General features: G+C 42.3%; 1 protein-coding gene across 27 annotated transcripts in view; it reads left to right on the top strand.

Moving 5' to 3' along the window:
* The window catches only part of Trpm3 (transient receptor potential cation channel subfamily M member 3), a 506665-nt gene that overhangs the window by 327411 nt on the left and 159829 nt on the right, over positions 1-19425 (top strand). Inside the window, exon 10 of one of the 27 annotated variants that reach the window (XM_033757632.1) lies at positions 15760-16940. The exons of 24 other annotated variants lie outside the window; for them this stretch is intronic. In XM_033757632.1, coding sequence (XP_033613523.1) covers positions 15760-15819 — 60 coding nt within the window. In that variant the 3' untranslated portion in view covers positions 15820-16940. Of the gene's footprint in view, positions 1-5284; positions 5460-9168; positions 11040-15759; positions 16941-19425 lie in introns of those variants that run through there. 2 more of the 27 variants (XM_033757633.1, XM_033757631.1) reach the window with 2 other exon arrangements.

The raw sequence follows: 19425 nt of genomic DNA, 5'->3' as shown, positions 1-19425 counted from the left end.
ATTGTGATTGACTGCTACTTGATTTCAGGAAGGGAAACTTTTTTCTCCTCCACAATTTCTATATACCAGTCCAGGCTTGATCTTTGGAGACCACAGTGGGAATTTTTTGTCACTGCCTTGCTCAGATACCTTCTAGGATTTCCCCCTGGTACTAATGTTCAACTTATTTAATGCACCATTCAAGGTCCTTCATAATCTGAATGCAATCTGGAATTTCATTCCCACACTTTTTATTACTTTCTTTTACCATTTTTGTTCACCAAACAATTTAGGCCTTCTAAATTCCCAGTTTCCTTATCTGAAAAATCATTCTATTCAAATCCAACTGCAAGCATCCAACTGTGGCATCTCAGAATTGTTTTTACTGTGATTTTCAACAGATAAGGACATTTATAATTCTGCAGTTGCCTGGAAGCCTAGGTCTAAATCGATCACTGGTGGAAGTTGTCATGAAGCATTGCTTACAGAGGATCCCCGACACTTACTGCTGTGTTTGTGGAACTTCTACTTGGATTGTTACAATAATCTGGATTAAGTAGTAATTATTTTAAATGAGATACCTAGCAATAACTGGCAAAGAAAAAAAAAGATTCTAATACTCATTGATTCTATATTTGGAGCAAGTAGATTGTGTTTTTCCATCCTTCTTATATAAATGAAATATTCGTATGCCATGTTTTCCCCTGTAAAGGTAAAATAGGAGCCCATATTTAATTATGTTGAAAGATGAAATTTAAAACACCAACAATCTTGTACTCATTTTTTGTCTCCAAAATGATTTGTTAGCATTACTTGATTAGAAAATACAGGGAAAAAATACTGAGCTTTAATTCATTTGAACACAGAATGCAGAGCCCTTTGCAGTTTTTCTAGCTAATAGTATGGGTTTTGTTCAATTATAACAATCCTAATAACTACTCTGTTACTAACCCTGACTTATAGTTTCCAAAATAAGATAGTTATCCCATGGCTTATTGTGGCTTTATGTTATATATGGGGAATATGGTAGAATGTATTCAGACTCATTGCCTAAAAGTAGTAATCACAATTTGTGACAAACTTGGCTTCATCTCTTACTTCTTGAGGACTTTTGTATTGTACTGTACTTCAAAGCCTTTATGGGATGGTAATGTGAGCTTCCTACTTACTTCCACATAGCCCTTTCTCATTTGCAAGGACTGCTCTAAAGTCAAAAAACAAACACTGAAACAAGGGTAATTAAGTGTGTCTCTCCACTCCATCAACTTAGGATACAAAGCAAAAACATAAACTGATTGTTTTTTAAACTTCATCAATCAAGAGGTTTTGAGGACCTACTGCGTTGGTCTATTTGGATGGCAAACTACCATAAATTGAGAAGCTTATAAATACAAATTTATTGTCCAAAGTTCTGAAGGCTGTGAAGTCCAAGACAAAGGTGCCAGTGGCTCTGAGGTGCCATGGCTCTGGGGTCCATTGAGGGAGCTCTCTCAGCTGGTGCCTTGTTGCTGCATCATCACACAGTACCGAGGGCAAGCAAGGTCCTTCAGGCCCCTTTTAAAACAACACTATTCCCACTCATGTGGGGGAAGCCTTCATGACCTAATCACTATCCAAATGCTTCCTCTCCTAACACCAGCACCTTTTGTGATTAGCGTTCAGTATTTGAATGGGAGGCACAAATATTCAGGCCCCATTAATCATACCAACATCCCCAACAGACATGGAAAAGAGGCAGTTTGGGGACTTGTGGGGATTTTATATCTACCTTCACTTAGGGGACACAAGCTGAGAGGCTACATTTATGGGCTGGGTCACTGTGCCACCCTAGCATTTGAAGCTTTGGTACCTCATTGTCACCACATTCTTTCATGGATAGTGCACATTAAGGCAAAGACACACGAAATGTGCTCACAGAATACAGCAAAGCGAATATTCGAGGGCATCACTTCTGCATAATTTTTAGAAAATTCTCTGTAGCAATTGACAGTCAACTCTTTTTCTTCCCAAACTTACTTTCCAGAGATTAACTGTTAGAATATCAATGTTCTATTTCTGTGTTCCTGCTTACAATTTATTTTTCTCTTTTCACGGCCAGTTCCTTTTCTTGTCTCTCCTCCACAAAGACATGTTTATAAAGATCAATTTTGGATTCTTTTTGTTCACTATCATGACTACTCTTACCACTTGGAAACAATCTTCAGACGCGCAAATATCTAGTCTTGCCTGCCTCTAAGCTCCTGCATTTCCAAATTCCATACTGTCACATATCCCCATTCTTCTTTGCCTAGATTATTGCTATTCTGTATCTAACTGGTCTCCCTTAATCAAATACCTTCACCCAAACCCACCCCATAGGTTGGCCAACTTTTCTGTAAAGGGAAAAAGAGTAAGATCTTAAATTTTGCAGGCCAGATGCACTCCCTGTACCAGCGGTGGTGAACCTATGACACGTGTGCCACCACCTCAGCCTGTTTGTATCACTGAAAGCTCAATGGTTCAGTCACTGCATCTGCTTTTTGAGCAGCCCTTTAAAATGTGAAAGCTATTACGAACTTGCTGGTCACAGAAAAACAAGCCATGAACAGAATGTGATCCATGGGTTGACATAGGCTGGCCCTGTGCTACAGTAATGCCAGATGTTTTTGTTTTTTGTTTTGTTTTTTTTCACCAGATGCTTTTCACGGAAACAGAGCCAATCACATCACTCTTGTGAACATAAGGTGTAATGCCTCATTTGCCTGCAGTGTCAGTTTTAAATTCCATTGTCAACCAAATCCTTTGTGGCAACCAAACTGAGCTCTCCTCGTATTTTTCCTGAACTGTTCAAGCTTAAAGTGTTCTCTTTAGCCGTACCCAAACTCATATTCGTGCAGATGCAGTCCCAACCCCCCACACACACATGTGAAATATGCTTACTTACCTCCTTTATTTGAAACCCTTGTAGTACTTCTCACTTATACTTTAAGTCACTCACATAAAACCTCTACCTTTCTACGAAAGCTCTTAAAGAGTTTAATCTGAATCCGAGCCATTGATTGTTCTTTCCTACACTTACTTGTGCCTAATTGTACTTAGTACCATAGCATATGCAAAACAGACACTCAATAAATCTTCACTTGATGGATGAGTGAGTGAATATTTTTAGATGAATATACATTTAGGGGAATGATACATATTCAGTATCTATAAATTCTGGTAAAATCTCTACTAACAGTAGCGATATCACCCTTAGAGAGTTATAGACTTATTTTATGGACTTAAGATTTGATTCAAGCCCAGCTGTTTATATCACTAAACCTCTGGGAGAGAATCTGGTGATTAGGAGGCCCTAATTCTAGAAGCAGACAAACCTGGATTATAATTCTGGCTTCATCACTCACGTGGCTTACTTTGAATCCCTAGGATCCTCAGCTTTAAAACAGTTACAATACTCCTTGTCCTAGGATTGGCCATACTTGAAGCGTCCTTCTTTTTTGGTCCAGACTTCGTCTTGAATTTAATCCCAATATTGCAAACATAAGGACACCAAAAAGAATTAAGACTGAGCTCATGGCTTCAAATGTCCTACATCCCCCACCAAATGCAAGGCTCAGTAGTACATGGCTTCCCATTCCCTGCTTAACGGTCCCAAACTCCAGAGAATAAATGAATCCTTCCCAGGACACTGGAAACTGAAGGCAATTCTCTACCTTTCTTTTCATAGATTCATAAAAGCCAAGCAAGCATAACCTCTAAGTAAAAATTTTGTAGGTCTGCCTCCTACATTTGACAAAGAACCACAAAATCCAAGACATTTCTTGTTTAGAAAAATAGATAGTTTCAAACTCTTCAAATTATGAGCAAGGGGCAGTTGGAGTTGCCTGGCAGATTGGAATCTCAGCACCATGCAGGCGGTGTTCCTGAGGCCTGACTGTACCCTCCTCCCTAGAATTCTGGGGAGAGTTAAGCATTGAACCATGTGTAAAGAATCTCAGTAAAGTGCATGGTTCCCTAAGAAGTATGCAGGAGTTCTAATTACCGTTTCAGCGATTCTATGAGTAACTACAGGAACTAATCCAAATGTAAGCACAGTTGTCTCCTTTTGCCTTTTGTCCTGCCTCCCGTCCTAGTTAAAACTGTTAATTAGTCATACTATGACACCAGGGACCTGTTATTCTATCTTCAGGTTTCCCCTTGTAATGTTAGCCAGCCTGAACATGTATAAAAGCCCTTTTACAAGTGTCATACTTCATAAACTTTCTATCCACAACCTTCTTAATGATTCACTTTTATTTATCATTATTTCTTTCATTCTAAAACAATTTTCAGCAATCTTCAAACTAGAAAAACATTATAGTGGGCCCTTGACTTACGAACTCAATTTGTTTTCAAGGGCTGGTTCTAACTCAAGTTGGTCAACTGAAGTCTCACCCAGGATATCTCACTTAATCCCATTCAGGAAAGGATGTTGTAATGTTCCTTCCAGAATCCTCTAAGGGTTAAATCAGTACCTGAGACCATCTGGAAGCACACCTAACTGGCATTCGGGTTGTAACTCAAGACTTCAGTCATAAGTTAAAACTAAAATTCCGGTCATAACCCAAGTTGTTTGTATGTCAGGCCAGTCATAATTTGAGTGTCCACTATATTCTTTTCCTCAACAATAACAACCACATCTTTCATACCTTATAGCTTCACTTATCAAAGAGTCTTTCCTTTTAATTACCGTATATTAGAATTTTTAAACCCCTAGTAACTGTAATTTCTGGTGAAAAAGTAGGAAGCTGGTAATTCTGAACTTACATCAGCATTTTGTAGGTGAACATCATTTAACTTTATCAGACTAGAGATCTATCTGGTATCAGGTAAATGGCAACAAAAATGACTGGCCTGAGGTGCTCTGCTTAACCATTCATCTACTTCAGATATTAAAACCAATAATAGTGAGGAGACAGTCCTTTTTCTTCATAGTACCTAACATGATTACTAACCTTCTGCATTGTACTGTGGTATATATGTCTCTATTTCTCCTCTGACACTCTATAAGGGAAGCTGCCACTCTTACCTTGGCTGTCATATCCCTGGTCCTAGTAGTCACACAGGAGATCATCAAATGTCTACTAAACAAATATACTCATTTATGTTTTTAAATTAATCAAGATGTATTTCACATTTTTCTCAGCAAAAGCAGTCAAAAGCTGTTTTCTCTTCAGAAACAGCTCTCATAAATAGCCTGCCCAACCATGAAAGGTAACCACAAAGTCTCCCAACACTCAGGATCATGGTTACCCTGTCTTCACCAGACTTTCCTCCTCTGATGCAGGACAGAATCAGAACAGGTGAGGAGCACTACAAACAAGCCAGACGTTTTATGTCCCTACTACTTGATCCATCACAGCAAAACTCCAAGGCATGAAGCCAATGAGGAAGAATCCTGAAACTAAGCTCATCCACAGATTTCCATCCAATTTATATTCACCCAGTTCACTCCTGAACAATTATGCTTGAATTATTAAAGAAAGCTAAATATTGAAAGACTTCAGGAAATTGCATCTCATGTTATATTGCTATAGTATATTGATTATGGCACTTGAAAAACAGCAAAATATAAGGCTAGTTTCCCCTCATTTATTGACAGGCAGAGCTTCCAAAGAACTCAGGCATCATCAATCCCTTGCAAATTAACTCTTACTTGTAAGTTTAGAGAGGAACTTTTCACCACACCCAGAGGGACTTTGTTACAAACCACCTTCTTTTCTTCTAGGGGCCTATACATCTTTCCCCAAAACCACTGAGGATCTACCTTCTTCTCATCCCCCTGACTACAATGGACCCTTGACTTAGGCACTCAGCTGGTTTCTGAGTGCTAGCTGTAACTAAGTCAATACAGCTGAGATCTGGATGTTTACCTGAGTACACGCTATAGATAACAAGAGGCAGATGAATCTTCCATTAACCCGAGTTGATCGTGTCAGGCCAGTCATTAACTTGAGGGTTCACTACATTTCTTACTCGAGGCAGCTGAGTCATAGAACCTTTCTTTCCTTGACAAACCTACTGTATTAGTCTCTTTTCCATCCCAAAATACCTGATACCTGCAACTTCAAAAAAGTGAGGCTTACTTTGGCTCATGGTTTTAGAGAGTTGTGGCCATGGTTGGCTGGCCCCAAGGCAGAAACTGCATGACAGAAGCAGCCACTGGAGAAAAGCTCTTCAACCCATGGCAGTCAGAAAGCATAGAAAAAGGAGGGTCCAGGGGCAAGAACACACCCATCCAGATCACACCCCGGAAACCCACCTTTACCCAAACCCCACTCTAACAGCACACTCAGCCACTGAACTCAGCAGTAAGTTAATCCACTGATGAATATATTGCCCACATGATCCAATCACCTCCCAAGAGTACCACCTTTAAGACTTCTAGGGGACATTTTAGATTTACAACATGATACCTGCCTAACTACTGTCCTAAATGATTGTTAGATAAGTAACTCACTGTGATCAAACTTCAGGCCCAAATACTATCACCATGGACCCTCACGTCAGAACCAGCCTGGCATATAAACAACTAGGTTAATAGCAGATTCATCTGCCTCTTATTATCTATAGCGTGTACCCAGGTAAACATCCAGATCGCAGCTGTACTGACTTAGTTAAAACCAGGCTCAAGAACTGTTTGTAAGTCAAGGGCCCACTGTACCTGTCAAGAGAAACCTAAGAAAGCCTTGTAAGTCAATAATGAGTCTTGTTATTTAGACCCAAATCTTTTTTCCCCTCTCTGCTGTAAATATTTCTAATGAGTTTGTCCTTCCTTTCCTCCCAGTGCAGAAAGACACATCCATAAATGCAGACTTCTCCACAAAACTAAGTTTCCTTCATTTTAAAAAACAGGTCTCAAAGAACAAAAATAGGCAGCTCCCAGCCTAGTCTTAGTTCTCCTACCTAAATTACTGAGGCCAGGCAGAGCTCATTAACAAGCAGAGCACACAAAGCATGTTCCGTGCCTGACTGTCACCTTTCTTTCTAGTTCTAGCTAAAGATTTTAACCAGGGCATAAACGGGCCTGAGGAAGCTAACCTCACTGATTTAAGGGCTGAACATCCATAACAGTTTTTTTTTTAGTTTATTTAGTCTTCCAAAAGCCACTCTCTGCCAATTTTTAAAATGCATCCCATCACTTCTAAGCAGGTTTTGATTCTTATGCCCAACAATCCAAGTTAAGACTTTGCTACGGTCACTGAAAATCAAGTTTTGCTAAAGAGAAAGCATGGGTTCTGAACATTCCTCTACCTGAAATTGGCTAGATTTTTATCTGTGCAGCCCGACCAGTTTGTGTGTGACCTAGGCAGCCACCACAAAGTCCCCCAAAAGGACACTGTATGCCCTCTTACAGGAAAAACTGACCCTCGGTCCCCTGCCCCCAGGTTACACGCTCCCTCCAAGCACAGGCTTACCTGGATGGAGTTGAAGGTGGGGTCCGACACTCCTTACAGGCAGAGGAACCATCATTTCCCTCTTCCAGGGACCTCACCTGCTTCTATCAGAGTCGGTTTTTCCTCTGACCCAGCCAGACACCAGAGACCTCTCCTGCGAGACCCAGTCTTTTTTTTTTTTTTTTTTTTTTTTTTTTTTTTGTAGCTTCTGAACCTCATAAGGATCAAAATATGCTCAGACAGGGCTACAGAGTTCAGAACACACATCAACAATGCTTCAAAATCATGACAGAATTTATCCACAGTCCTCACATGCAGCGACAAGAAAACAGCAAGCACCACTGGCAGGCATGCATACCTGCGCCTGTTTCCTGATTGAGGGCAATGGTGCTGCTGCAGCTCTGCTTCAGATCCTGTTAACAGCACCAAGTTGTTAGTAAAGGGAAAATCCCTCGTGTAAGCCCAGCATTCTGGGAGGCTGAGGCAGGAAGATCACAAGTTAAGCACAGCCAGGCATCTTAGCCACTTATTAAAATTCCATCTCAAAAAATAAAGTGGAAGGGGGATGTGTGAAGGCCCGAGTACCCTAAAAAATGTAAACATTCCATGGACCAATTAAGTTTAGTAGTGTTTGAATAAAGAAAAGAAAAGCAAACAAAAGAAACCTCAACTTACAGAAAGACAATCCTGGAACCACAGAAAGTTCTGAAAACTCCAGCCAACCCCCCCCCATGAGAGAACGTTTATAGGAGAAGAGAGGGGCTAAAGAGTAAACAACTTAATTGGCTGTACTTGAGCTAATCAACAGTCAACTGGTTACAGCTTGACTAGTTAATTGGCTACAATTTAGTTGTACCGGTTTGTCTGTTGGACCCAAGGTAGATGGTCAGTTCAAATCCACAGCCCCCTTCAAATTTTATTAAACACATATGACCCAACAAACTCAAAAGGCCTCTTACGGTCCCAAGAGGGAGGTTTGTATAACAGAACAGGGACCTTTTAGTCACAGAGTCATGGGTCAAGTTTAAAAACAGTTCTCTCCAGTCCAATGTTTGGGAAGAAATAGAAATGCATTTTGAGATAGATACTAAATTATACCTAAACTATTTTTTAAGCTTATTTAAGCTTCATTTAAGGGCAAGCATTTTAAATGATATTCAGGGTGTTTTGAAAGCCTAAATTGGGCTTCCAGAACCAGAGCAGCTAGCAGCCCTGCCTTGAAGGGGAACTGACCTGAGTATTTGCAGAGTGAAAATTCTTGCCTGGCCTGGCCCGAGCCCAGTGCCTAGGTGTCCAGCTCTTGATCATGGTCCTTCACACGAGGAAAGTGCTCACACTGGCAGAAGCTGTTGTGGCTCTGGTCTGAACCGTGTCCAGTCTGTGCCCGCAAGAGCATCACTCTGGCACGAGGAGCCTGACCTTTGGCCCTCCCCGCAGCCACTCCATCGGGCACCCCAATAAAAACCCTGGCCTAGGGCAGCCCCTAGTTCAGTGCTGGCAAACCATGGAACACACGCTGCAGCAGGCTGTTACCACTGAAAGCTCTAAAAGGTTCATCGTCGCTGCCCTAGTTCTTTCAAGGGAAGGCACAGATTCAACTCATTATTGCAATAGGAAAAGAGCTCACAACAATTTTTATTTGCTGATCTTGGGAAGAGGGTGTAATGATTTGGGAACCTGGTGGTCATATAGGGCAGGAAAAGGAAGCGGGGGAGGCAGGGAGAGAAGGCGAGGGAGAAAGGGAACGAAGCCGAGCGTCACTTTAAATCCACAGGCAAATCCCTGAATGGTCGCTGAAGGAAGTGGGAAAGCTGAGAACCCAGTCAGCTCAGCAGGAGAGGTGCCTCTGAGTTCTCATCTTAGGCCACTGGCTGAGGGCGTTTGGGTAAGGTGTCGACCCGGAGATTGAATCAAGGGTGACAGAGCCCCTCGGCTGTGAGAAAATTGAACTTCTATTCAAAAATGGACACCGAGACAACAAAAAATGTAAGCATTCACCATAGAGGGTGCAGAAGCGGCCCGGATGGATTAAACGCATTTTCCAACATATAGTTGCATAGACTTTCAGTGACAAACTTTCAGAGCTTCTTTAGCACTTATAGATGATTGAAAGGTCACTATTCCTTGAATAAGGATGATGCAGGCTTGAGAATTCATTTGCCTGCTTCAAGTGAGCCCATCTCCAAACATGAAACTTTCGGAGGACATTTTACATCTAAACCAGATCGAGAGCCAACGATAACACTTTTCATCCTATGATGGTGCAGCACGTGTAATAATGCTCTACCATATAGAAATTCCTGTTGTGCTTCTTGTGTCATTGCATAATGATGGGGCAGGAATTATGTCTATGTTTTCAGCTGACCAAAGCAATGAAACAGATTGGGGAAGACTACAGAAGTGATCAGCAAATGCCCATTTGCTTTCCCACTTCACTATCCAGACCCCAGGCTCTCTCCTCTGCAATGCAAATGCACAGAATTTTAATGCCTCCAACCTTTACCAGCCATTACAAAAAAACAAAAAACAGTATTTTGGCAGCAATGGGAAAACATGATAAATAATTTTGACTGAGAAGATTAAGTTAAAATAATACAATAAATAGAATACAGATAATACACACAAAAATAAACATATGATTGTATGATTTTTATTCCCCTTAAGAGCTCACTTACTAAATAATGTACAAGACAATTGGTGAGTTGAACTCCAGCTCTAGGAATGTCCTCCTGCACACTGCAATGACTGCGAGAGAGTCCGTGTCACCTCTACTCCTCGTGTCCTTCAGCCCCCAGGCCAGGATCCCACAATGGCCTTCGAGACGCCGTCTCAGCTGATTGTCACACATTCAGTCTCCTCTTCCAACACACATGTGACTGCTGAAAGGCTCCCTTCAAAACACATCTCAGGGGCCAGAGCTTTAGCTCAATGGTTTCACTGCCTGCCTCGAAAGCGCAAGGACCCGAGCTCGATCCCCGGTACCAAAAAATAAAATAAATAAAAAACATCTCAGTAACCTCCCACCCAGTCAGGAAACCCCCACATTCCTCGCTCATCACACACGGCCTTCATAAATCATGCTACGTGGAATGTAAACTTGTATTTTTGTTTTTGGAGCTGTTTCCATTTTTATACGTATTTGAAATTACTATGGTAAAACACAAAACCGTGGATGTTAAATATTAAAAAGCTTTAGAAGAGAATTGGTTTGAAGAAAAAGATGTAATTCTAGAGCTGGTATATAGATTTGGTAAAAAGATGAAGACTGTACAAGAACAACTGTAGGTTGGAACATACTGATTTTCAGAAATAAGTTTCAGTTCCTTAGCCTGACATTCAAGACTCCCCAGGATCCAGCAGCCCTGCTCTACTTTTCTAGCCACAATCTTGAGTATTACTACTCTTATCCTTTGGTTGCCAGTCTAATCAAATCTAATTTTCTAGAAAGCCAACAGTAACCCACCTCTGTGACCATCCCAACAATGTCCTCTATGTCAGTGACCTCTGTCTCTATCCAACCTCCAATGTAGAGGCTGCCTCTTCCTTGGTCTTTCTCAAAAATCTACAACAAAGGATAATTGGGGATTCATTGACTGTGACGACCCAGAAAAACTACTGGCCCAGAGTTGTGGTTCCACTGAGCAATACAGAGACCCAGAAATGGAACTTGACTTAGAAAGACTATAACTCAGACGTAGGAAAGACCACAGGTCATTAACTCACCATGTCAATTACCTCAGTGGAACCAGCAATTAACTTTGCATGGTAAGGAAGGCAGCTGCTATTATTTATGTGCAATTCATGGCACTCCTACACTGAGAGGTGTTGGAAATGTGTCTAAGTTTATACAGCTCTGGCCAGCAAAGCTAGGACATGAGACCAGGGCTTCCATAAACTTGTTACAACAATTATTATTGTTAATTATAATAGTAATAATAAATAATAATGGTTGTTAATAATAATTAACAATAATAATTGCTTTATATTTCTAATTATAAAATTTCTAATTGTAGAAATCTAGAAAGTAAAAGAATACATGAGAAATTTAAATAAACATAATAGCTTTGGTACATTTTCCATTTCTAGTATGTATAGTTTTTACACAATTGAAGTGATTATTTACATATATTTCTTATTCTGAATTTTTTCACTTAATATGCATAGTAGTTTTTCTGTATTATTTAAAATATCATTTTAATGGAGAAATACAATGCCAGAATTTTCAGAAATGTATCTCTCTTATCGAGACCAGAGGGTTGGGACTGTAACTCAGTGGCCAGATGTTGGGCAGTTGCCCAGCATGTGTGAGGTCCTGGGTTCCATCCCCTCCACCACACACACACACACACACACACACACATCAGGAAAGCACAAATAATTTAAAGAATAAAAAGTGTGGTGCAACCTTGAGTCAAATGCATCAGACTGGTGAGCACTGTGAGAAATACAAGAAAACTTGTGCTAACCACAGTCCCACAGTAGCTCGGGAACCTGTCCCCCAAAGTACTGTCTTATAGAAGGAGTTCTGACCCTATTATTTTATTAGTGTGAGCTGACAGCCCTTAAAGGATATGTACATAATAAATGTTGGGTTTTAAGAAACAATCCTCCCTTTGTCCTCTGAACTCACTACCACTCTTTCTTTCACTTGCAGGTAACCACAATGCTAATGATAGCACGTAACATTTACCCAGGCCCAACATGGTACCATAACATTCTATATGTCACCTCATGCACTCCCCAGCATAATCTCTCCACAAACAGTGATCATGTCTTGTTTGCCTAGGACAGCCCAGTTTATTTTTATGGTCTAGCACAGTTATTAGTGATACCTATTCCACTTTTCAGAAGTATTTTGACTTAGGTGTACATTACATGATCACCCCAAGTATCACCTGCATTCTCCAGATGAGGAAACCAAGGCACAGCATAACTTCCCCAGCATTAAAGAAAGGGCTGAAAGGGACAAACATGGTTATGAACTTTAACAGAATAAATGCCAGGGCATACACAACTCAGAGTCCCCGAAAAAGCTAGACGAACTGCCTACTCACACAACTGGTTTGCAAAAAACGTTAAAACAAATAGGAACCACTCATTTTTTTTTTATATCCTCCATTGTAAGAATATTGTAGGGTGCCCCTCTTTGTTTTTTATAGCATTGGAGATCTTTGGTAGATTCCCAGGTACAAAGGAGCAGAGCACAACCTCTCCAACATTTTCATTTGTGTCGTGCAGAAGAAATGCAAATCCTTAAATTGCTGTCCACATATTAAGTACACTGCACACTGTGACCCTACAAGCACCAGGATTGATTCTCCAGCCCTACCCCATAGCCTGTTTCAAATAGGAATTTTTCTTTTGTACAAGAGCCAGTGTTTTCTCTCCAGTCGGGACAGTAACAATTCTGAGCTTAAAGTTCACAAACAATCCAAATTCTTTAAGGAGTTCTGTGAATACCCTGAAAATGTATGCAAGATTTTGTGTGCACACATTTCATGGAAAGGATGCATACAGTTCTCAGATTCCCAAAGTATCCAAAACTCCCAGGAGCTAGGACCACTGCACTAGAGACCTCTTGTGGGTGGAAAGTAAGCATTGAAAAAGCTGCAAGTGACCCTTGAACTCCTCAGACCCCTCCAAGATGCCGCAGTGGATTCGGATCTGCTGGTCTCTGAGCAGGTTTGAGTGTATGAACCGCCACATTTCTCACTAACAGTTTTTGTAGAAGAAATCTCTTCCCAACTAAAAAGCCAATCATGCATTTCAGAAAAGAATCAGCTTAGACATGGTCTATGACCCTAATGAACTATTTACAAATCAGAATGTATTTTCTCATAAAACAATGTAGCACAATTTTCATTTGCTATAAAGAAACTAGGAACAAGAGAGATGGTAGGAAGAGAGAGATTGCTGCCCCTTTCCTCAGGACAAGAGTGACTTGGGCCATAAAATTCCAATAGGCACAGTTTAATTTTAGTACCTGCTCCCTCTTCTGTAGCGTTGTTCCCAGAAGCTCCCCCAAATCCCTTGTGTAAACCCTAACAGATTCCCCCATCTTCCTCCTCCACTGTTACCCCTCTCCCTTCTGCCATTTTTTCACTACAAAGGAACCTACCTCATCTAGGAATTTGGAGGCCAGTGGTATCATCTACTTCACATTTATGTGTGTAGGACCCATAGCTCTTTGGCCTCTGAACTTTCCACAGAGAACATGTTAATCCATGGGAATAATTTATTAGGAATCAAGGTCACATGACCAAATTGAGTGGCCGGGGAGGGCAGCTGGAAAAGGACAGGAAGGAATAGTGATGCCACATAGATTGTTAAGTCTTCTTAGACACCTCCTTCCAATGTCAGTGTTCATATTCAACATTTCCATCTGTGTCATTACCAGCTCTCCTTCCTAAGCAACTTCATGGTGAATAATGGCAAGGTGAAAAAGGAGTCCCAGACATAAAACCCAGGCCATTCTTTCTCTATTTTAATTTTAATTCTTTAACCATTTCCCAGCAACACTTATTTGACTAAAGGTCACAGGACTAAAATTTGAAAGTCATTGCTCAAAAATTGGTATTTCCCTGTTTATTGCCTTCTTTCTCTCCCAATTTCATGAAATCTGTTCAAACTCGTATATTGGATTGTTTTTGACCCCATAGTGTTTAGGGGATATGGAAGGTTGAGGAGGAATAGGAGGGAGCTAAAGAGGCCATTAACATGCATGGGCTATTTGGAAAAGAGGTGTCTGAAATAAGATGCCTACTGCTTTCTTTTCAAGGCTAACAACGCATATAAAATACCCCCTGTTGTTAGAACTATTCACCCACACTTCGTTCTATGTCACTACTTATGCTACTTCTTGGAAATTCTCAGTAAATGAATGCATTCATCAAGTTCCAAGGTTTCAGCCAGGGTCATTTACCAGATGTTGATTACATATTTCCCAATATATTATTCTCCCAATTTATTATCTGCCTTCACCAAACCCAAACCTTGACCTGAGAAAAGTATCTCAAAGGTGTGAGTCCGTCCAAGGACACACCTCCTGAAGGGCATCTCTGCTACCATGATCTCTCTCTCTCATTTATCTTTTATCTGGTTTAGTCATCTTCTACCTTTAAGAGAAGATAAATATTTGCCTCCTTCATATTAAATTCTCCCATGTGTGTGTATGTGTGTGTGTGTGTGTGTGTGTGTGTGTGTGTGGTACTGGGGTTTGAACCCAACTCATCCATAGCCATTTGTTGTTGCTATTGTTGTTTGGTTGGTTATTTTTGTTTTTTGGTTTGTTTTCTTTTCTTTTCTTTGAAAGTGGGTCTCATTAAGCCACTACGGTGCCCAGGCTGAGCTCAAACTTATGATCCTCTTGCCTCAGCCTCCCAGAGGGCTAGGGTTCTAGGCATGTGCCATCATGTCCAGCCGGTATTTCCCTTCTGCTGACCTCGTCCTCTTGCTTTTGATCTCTTATTTTCTTGGTTCTCCTGCCCAGTCCTGGCCTTGGTTGTCCGCACACTGCTGTCCACCGTGGTGGCCAGCACTCCTGCCTCACACTCGAGCTGCCTTCTCACGGCCATTTCCACACAGTGCGTGGCCACACCTCCTCCACCCTTTACCTCCACAAGCCGCAGCATCGGCTGTAGCAGCCACGTGCTTTATCCACTGTCTTTTTATCATTATTATTCATAGAAACATGGACACATGAGCGATCTGGGAAATGAAGAAACCATGCTGCTGTGGTCCTCACCATGGGGGTATAGACAGGGAGCTTTAACAGTGACCCTGCCTAGATCCCACCCCCAGAGATTCTGGTTACTGCTCGGGGTTTTCTGAGGGTGAAGGATGTTCACAGCTCCTGAGGTAAGGGAGTTCTTGCAGGCACCATTACCTTGCACACACTCTTATTTCCCACTGGGCCTTTGGGGCTAGACAAGACCAATCATCGTTTGCCACTAGGAAATGTGCTTAATTTTCTGAGAATAAAAAAGTCAAAGCTCACCTATACGAAACCCATCATGTTCCCAGGATGCCATGAAATAAAGAAAACTATGCAGTGAGAGCCAGCCTGCTTGGGGCTGGAGCAGAGACAGCAGAATTCAAGTGAAGTTGGTTCCAACTGACTTGTTCCCAGCACCGTGATCACTCCTCCGAGCACTTGGCTGTGACTTATAATAAGCAGTGACAATGACTATTTGGGTTTCAATACCAGACTAGAGGCTCTCTGCACTGTGCAGCAAGCCCGTCGTAACAAATGGTAGAAAAGAGGGAGACAGAGTCGCCAAGCAGGGGAGGCAAGTGGAAGAGGAGAAATGAGAAAGGAAATTAATACTTATGCCGATTGGCTTTTGTAACTTTATCTCCCCCACAGCGCCACAGGACAGGCAAGGTTCCCATTTTAACCGGTGAAAAATGTGCTTGGAGAAGGTGAGTACTGTGCTGAAGGTCACCGGCTAGGACGCAGCATAACCCAACCCCCCTTTGCCCTCCACTCCCCTCGGGCCGTCATCAGCCATTCAAAGACACTACCGTAACTGCGAAGGCAAACGCAGGAGCAGAGAACACAGACTCTCCTGACGCCAGGGAGGTAAAACGCCCTTGCTGCTCCCGCCAACCTGGTTCCAGGTGAGAGGAAGGTCAGGGGCAGAAGGGATTTCCACCCGCCGTGCTCCAGGTGAGGGCAGGTTGACGCCCGAGCCACACAGTGCAGCCAGCCTCGGCCTTCCTGGCAGCATGTGTGTCGGCCACCAAGGGGACGCCCGGGTCAGTTTCGTCTACTCGGGGGAGAAAAAGAAACTGAACCTGGAGGCCCGAGAGGGACAGCGTGAATGCAAGGACTGGCTTCCTCCTCAGCCTGGACATCGCCCTCCCGTTTCCAGGAAGTCGCCCCTGACCACCTAAACGAAGCAGGTCCCTCATTCACTCTTCTTCCTTTCCTAACGACGCTCACCATGTTTCGCACTCCTCTCCCTTATTCACGTTTGCCTGTGTTTTCTTCCACCTGTACCATCAGCGTCTACCAAGGCACATGTGCCTTGCCCGTCATGTCATTAAATATTTGCTTAGTAAATTAGTGAGCAAAGCACAGGTGTACTATATGCCATTTTTCTACCCTCCTCTCTTCTTATCACTATTATTTAGAGTGGACCCTACTTCAGAATCTTCGCTGGACCCAAAAACAACCCTATGTATAGGTGTGATTTCTCTGATTTTACAGTTTAAAAAACAAGAGTTTGAGGAACTGGATTTCCTGCCTGAACCACCACCATACCTGAAATAGCCAGCATCTAAGTGCAAATGTTTCTGACTTTTGATCGCTTCATTTTTGTGACACTCTATAAGGGGGAAAAAAGAGTATTAAAGGGGAGGGATAATCTTTCTGAAAACAGAACGTCAATGCTTCTAGTGAATCTTTGTTCTTCTCCTTTTATTTGTTTATTTCTCCTCCCCATACTGCGTTCCATATAGTTAAAACGTCCACATCCATTGCGGCATACTGGTACACTCCTATAATCCCAGTTCCCTGGGAGGCTAAGGCAGAGGGATCGCAAGCTTGTACAATTTAGCAACTTATCCAGACCCTGTCTCAAAATAATAATTAAAAAAAATTTAAACAGCTGGGGATGTAGCTCTGTGTGAAGGGTGTGGGTTCAATCCCCAGTACCACACACATGCATAAATACATACACACAAACATCCCAACCACACACATTCACTGGCAGAAAACAAAGGGAAAGAATTTATTGTTGCTATCGCTTTCTGGGAACATCATGGTCACAAAGCGACTTGTAATGCCAAGTTTTTTGCATGGCAGCCTCCTCTAGATGCCTACATTTGCCGTGTGCAGCAGGCCCTATTTCACCATGCCCAGCCCCTGTATCAGAGATATACCCCTGGAGTGCTGAAGTTTCTGGGGAAACGTACTTTGCCTACATAACACACCTACCCACATCCTAACCTCCGCTCTCACAAGACCAACTCACACAGGTTTCGTTATGGACAAAAGATGAGGGCAGAGCGATAGCAGACAGAAGAACAATCCTGACCCAGAGGGGCTAGAGGTAGCCAGAACTTTTGGTCAGCTTTAAATGCTGCTGCTTCAGCTCCAGCTAGGACAAAATGTTTCTCAACAATCAGACCTCAACCATCTGCATCCACGAGCCCTAATCTTGTCTTCCTCTGTCATTGGTCCTGGGAAGCTCTCCATCCCCAGTGCAGCTGTGGTATCTCCATGTGTGGGTTGATTCTGTCATTCTGCCGGCCTAGGGATACTCAGTAGCTTCCTTAGCCCCAGTAGGATGCACCAGAGGGCTCAGAAAGGAGGCTTTTCCAAACCTCCTTATAACATGCCCACAAACTCCCAGACGACCCGTGGGCACAGGCACACAGAAGAGGGAGAAGCAGAGCAGATGAAAGGTACAGCACACACCGTACACAAATAAACATGAGCATATGCCAGCACAGCTCACTGCAGAAAAATCCCAGTATCAAGTGTGCCTCTTCTGAAAGGCAAGCCACCACTCATGAGAAATTATGAAACATTGAGCAGAGGTCCAGAATGTACTCAGGAATTGCGAGTGGCATCAGTGGGGTAGACTTTAGCTTGGAACATCCATTCACATTCCAGCTAGGATGCCCTTCTAAGCCATGCATGCCAAGGTAACATTTCTGCCTGTCATCAGCAATAGTCCTGTGCTCACCAAACCACTTTTGCAGTTATTCATCCAGAAATATTTATAACATGTTCACCATCCGCCAGGTACTGCTTAGGGGGTGGGAGATACAACAGTACCTGGGCTCATTTCACCTACGTGCTGGTGGGAAAGAGACAGTAAAGATATCAAGATATAAGAGGTAAAGATATATAAAGGTATGAGATATAAAAATATAAGAAACATATACATGGAAAACTACTAGGTAATGATGTGTAAAATGCAAATACTGAAAAGCAGGGTTATAGAAGGCAATGAGATAGAATAAGATAGGATGTGTTACAGTAAAACTTGTTGGCTGATGATTCCCCACCAGCACTGACACAGTGCCTGGCACAAAGTTCATGAGTAGATAAAAAAGGATTGGAGAAGCCCTGTTGGAGGATGTTCCACTGAAGATGAAGAATTAGCGATGTGAGGCAGACAGCTGCCAAGCAAAACCATGGAGGCAGAATATTCCAGGAAGAGGAACGAGTAGGCATAGAGACCCTGAGGCAGGAGTGTGCCTATAGTGCCTGAGATAGAGCAAGAAGGCTGGTGTATCCAGAGGGAAAAAGTGAGCAATGAAGTGACAGAAGAAACTGGTGAAAAGAAAGCCAGGGGAAGAGAGTACAGGACCTAGCAGAACATGACAAAGAATTTGAGCTTTATTCTGAGTAAGATGGCAATTGTTTTGCACAGGTAGTAATCTGAGAGCTCTAATTGAGGTTTTTAAAAGATCATTTCTGGTGCCTGCCAAACGTAGAAGACAGGACATGATTTTGGACCTGACAGGAATCCAGGCAAAATGTGATGGTGGTGTGGACTAGGATGAAAAGTATATGGATTTGGGATAAAGTTGGAACGTGGAGTCAGCAGGACTTGTCTGATGCTTTAGATGAGTAATACGAAGGAAAAAGTCAAGGATTGCATTTCAGTTTGTGGCCTAACAAGTAGAAGAACCAAGTTAGTCTACATTAAGATGAGGGGGCGATGGAGAAGGGCTGGGTTTTGGAGAAGGCAGAATGAGTGTTTCGTTTCGGAAATGGGAATTTTAAGAAGCCTGTTGGACATCTACGTGGGAACACCAAAGGAGGTCATTTAATTTATGAACCCGGACTGCAGAGAGCAATTCGAATGGGAGATAGAAACTTCCGAACAGTTAGAGCATTGACTATACCGACATTGTAGAGCACAGCGAGCCTACTGAGGAAGGAGCGGAGATGGAGAGAGGAACCAAGGCTGAGACCATGGGGCTGATGGCATTGAAGAGGTCAGGAAGAGACGGAAGTTCCCACAGAGGAGACCTGAGAAGACACAGCCAGTGACATGGGGGGAAAAAAAAA

The sequence above is a fragment of the Fukomys damarensis genome, unplaced genomic scaffold, assembly GCF_012274545.1.
Source record: "Fukomys damarensis isolate Sample0158 unplaced genomic scaffold, DMR_v1.0_HiC HiC_scaffold_31, whole genome shotgun sequence".
Lineage (NCBI taxonomy): Eukaryota > Metazoa > Chordata > Mammalia > Rodentia > Bathyergidae > Fukomys > Fukomys damarensis.
Note: the sequence above shows the minus strand (reverse complement) of the source record. Positions and strands in the feature narration are given on the sequence as shown.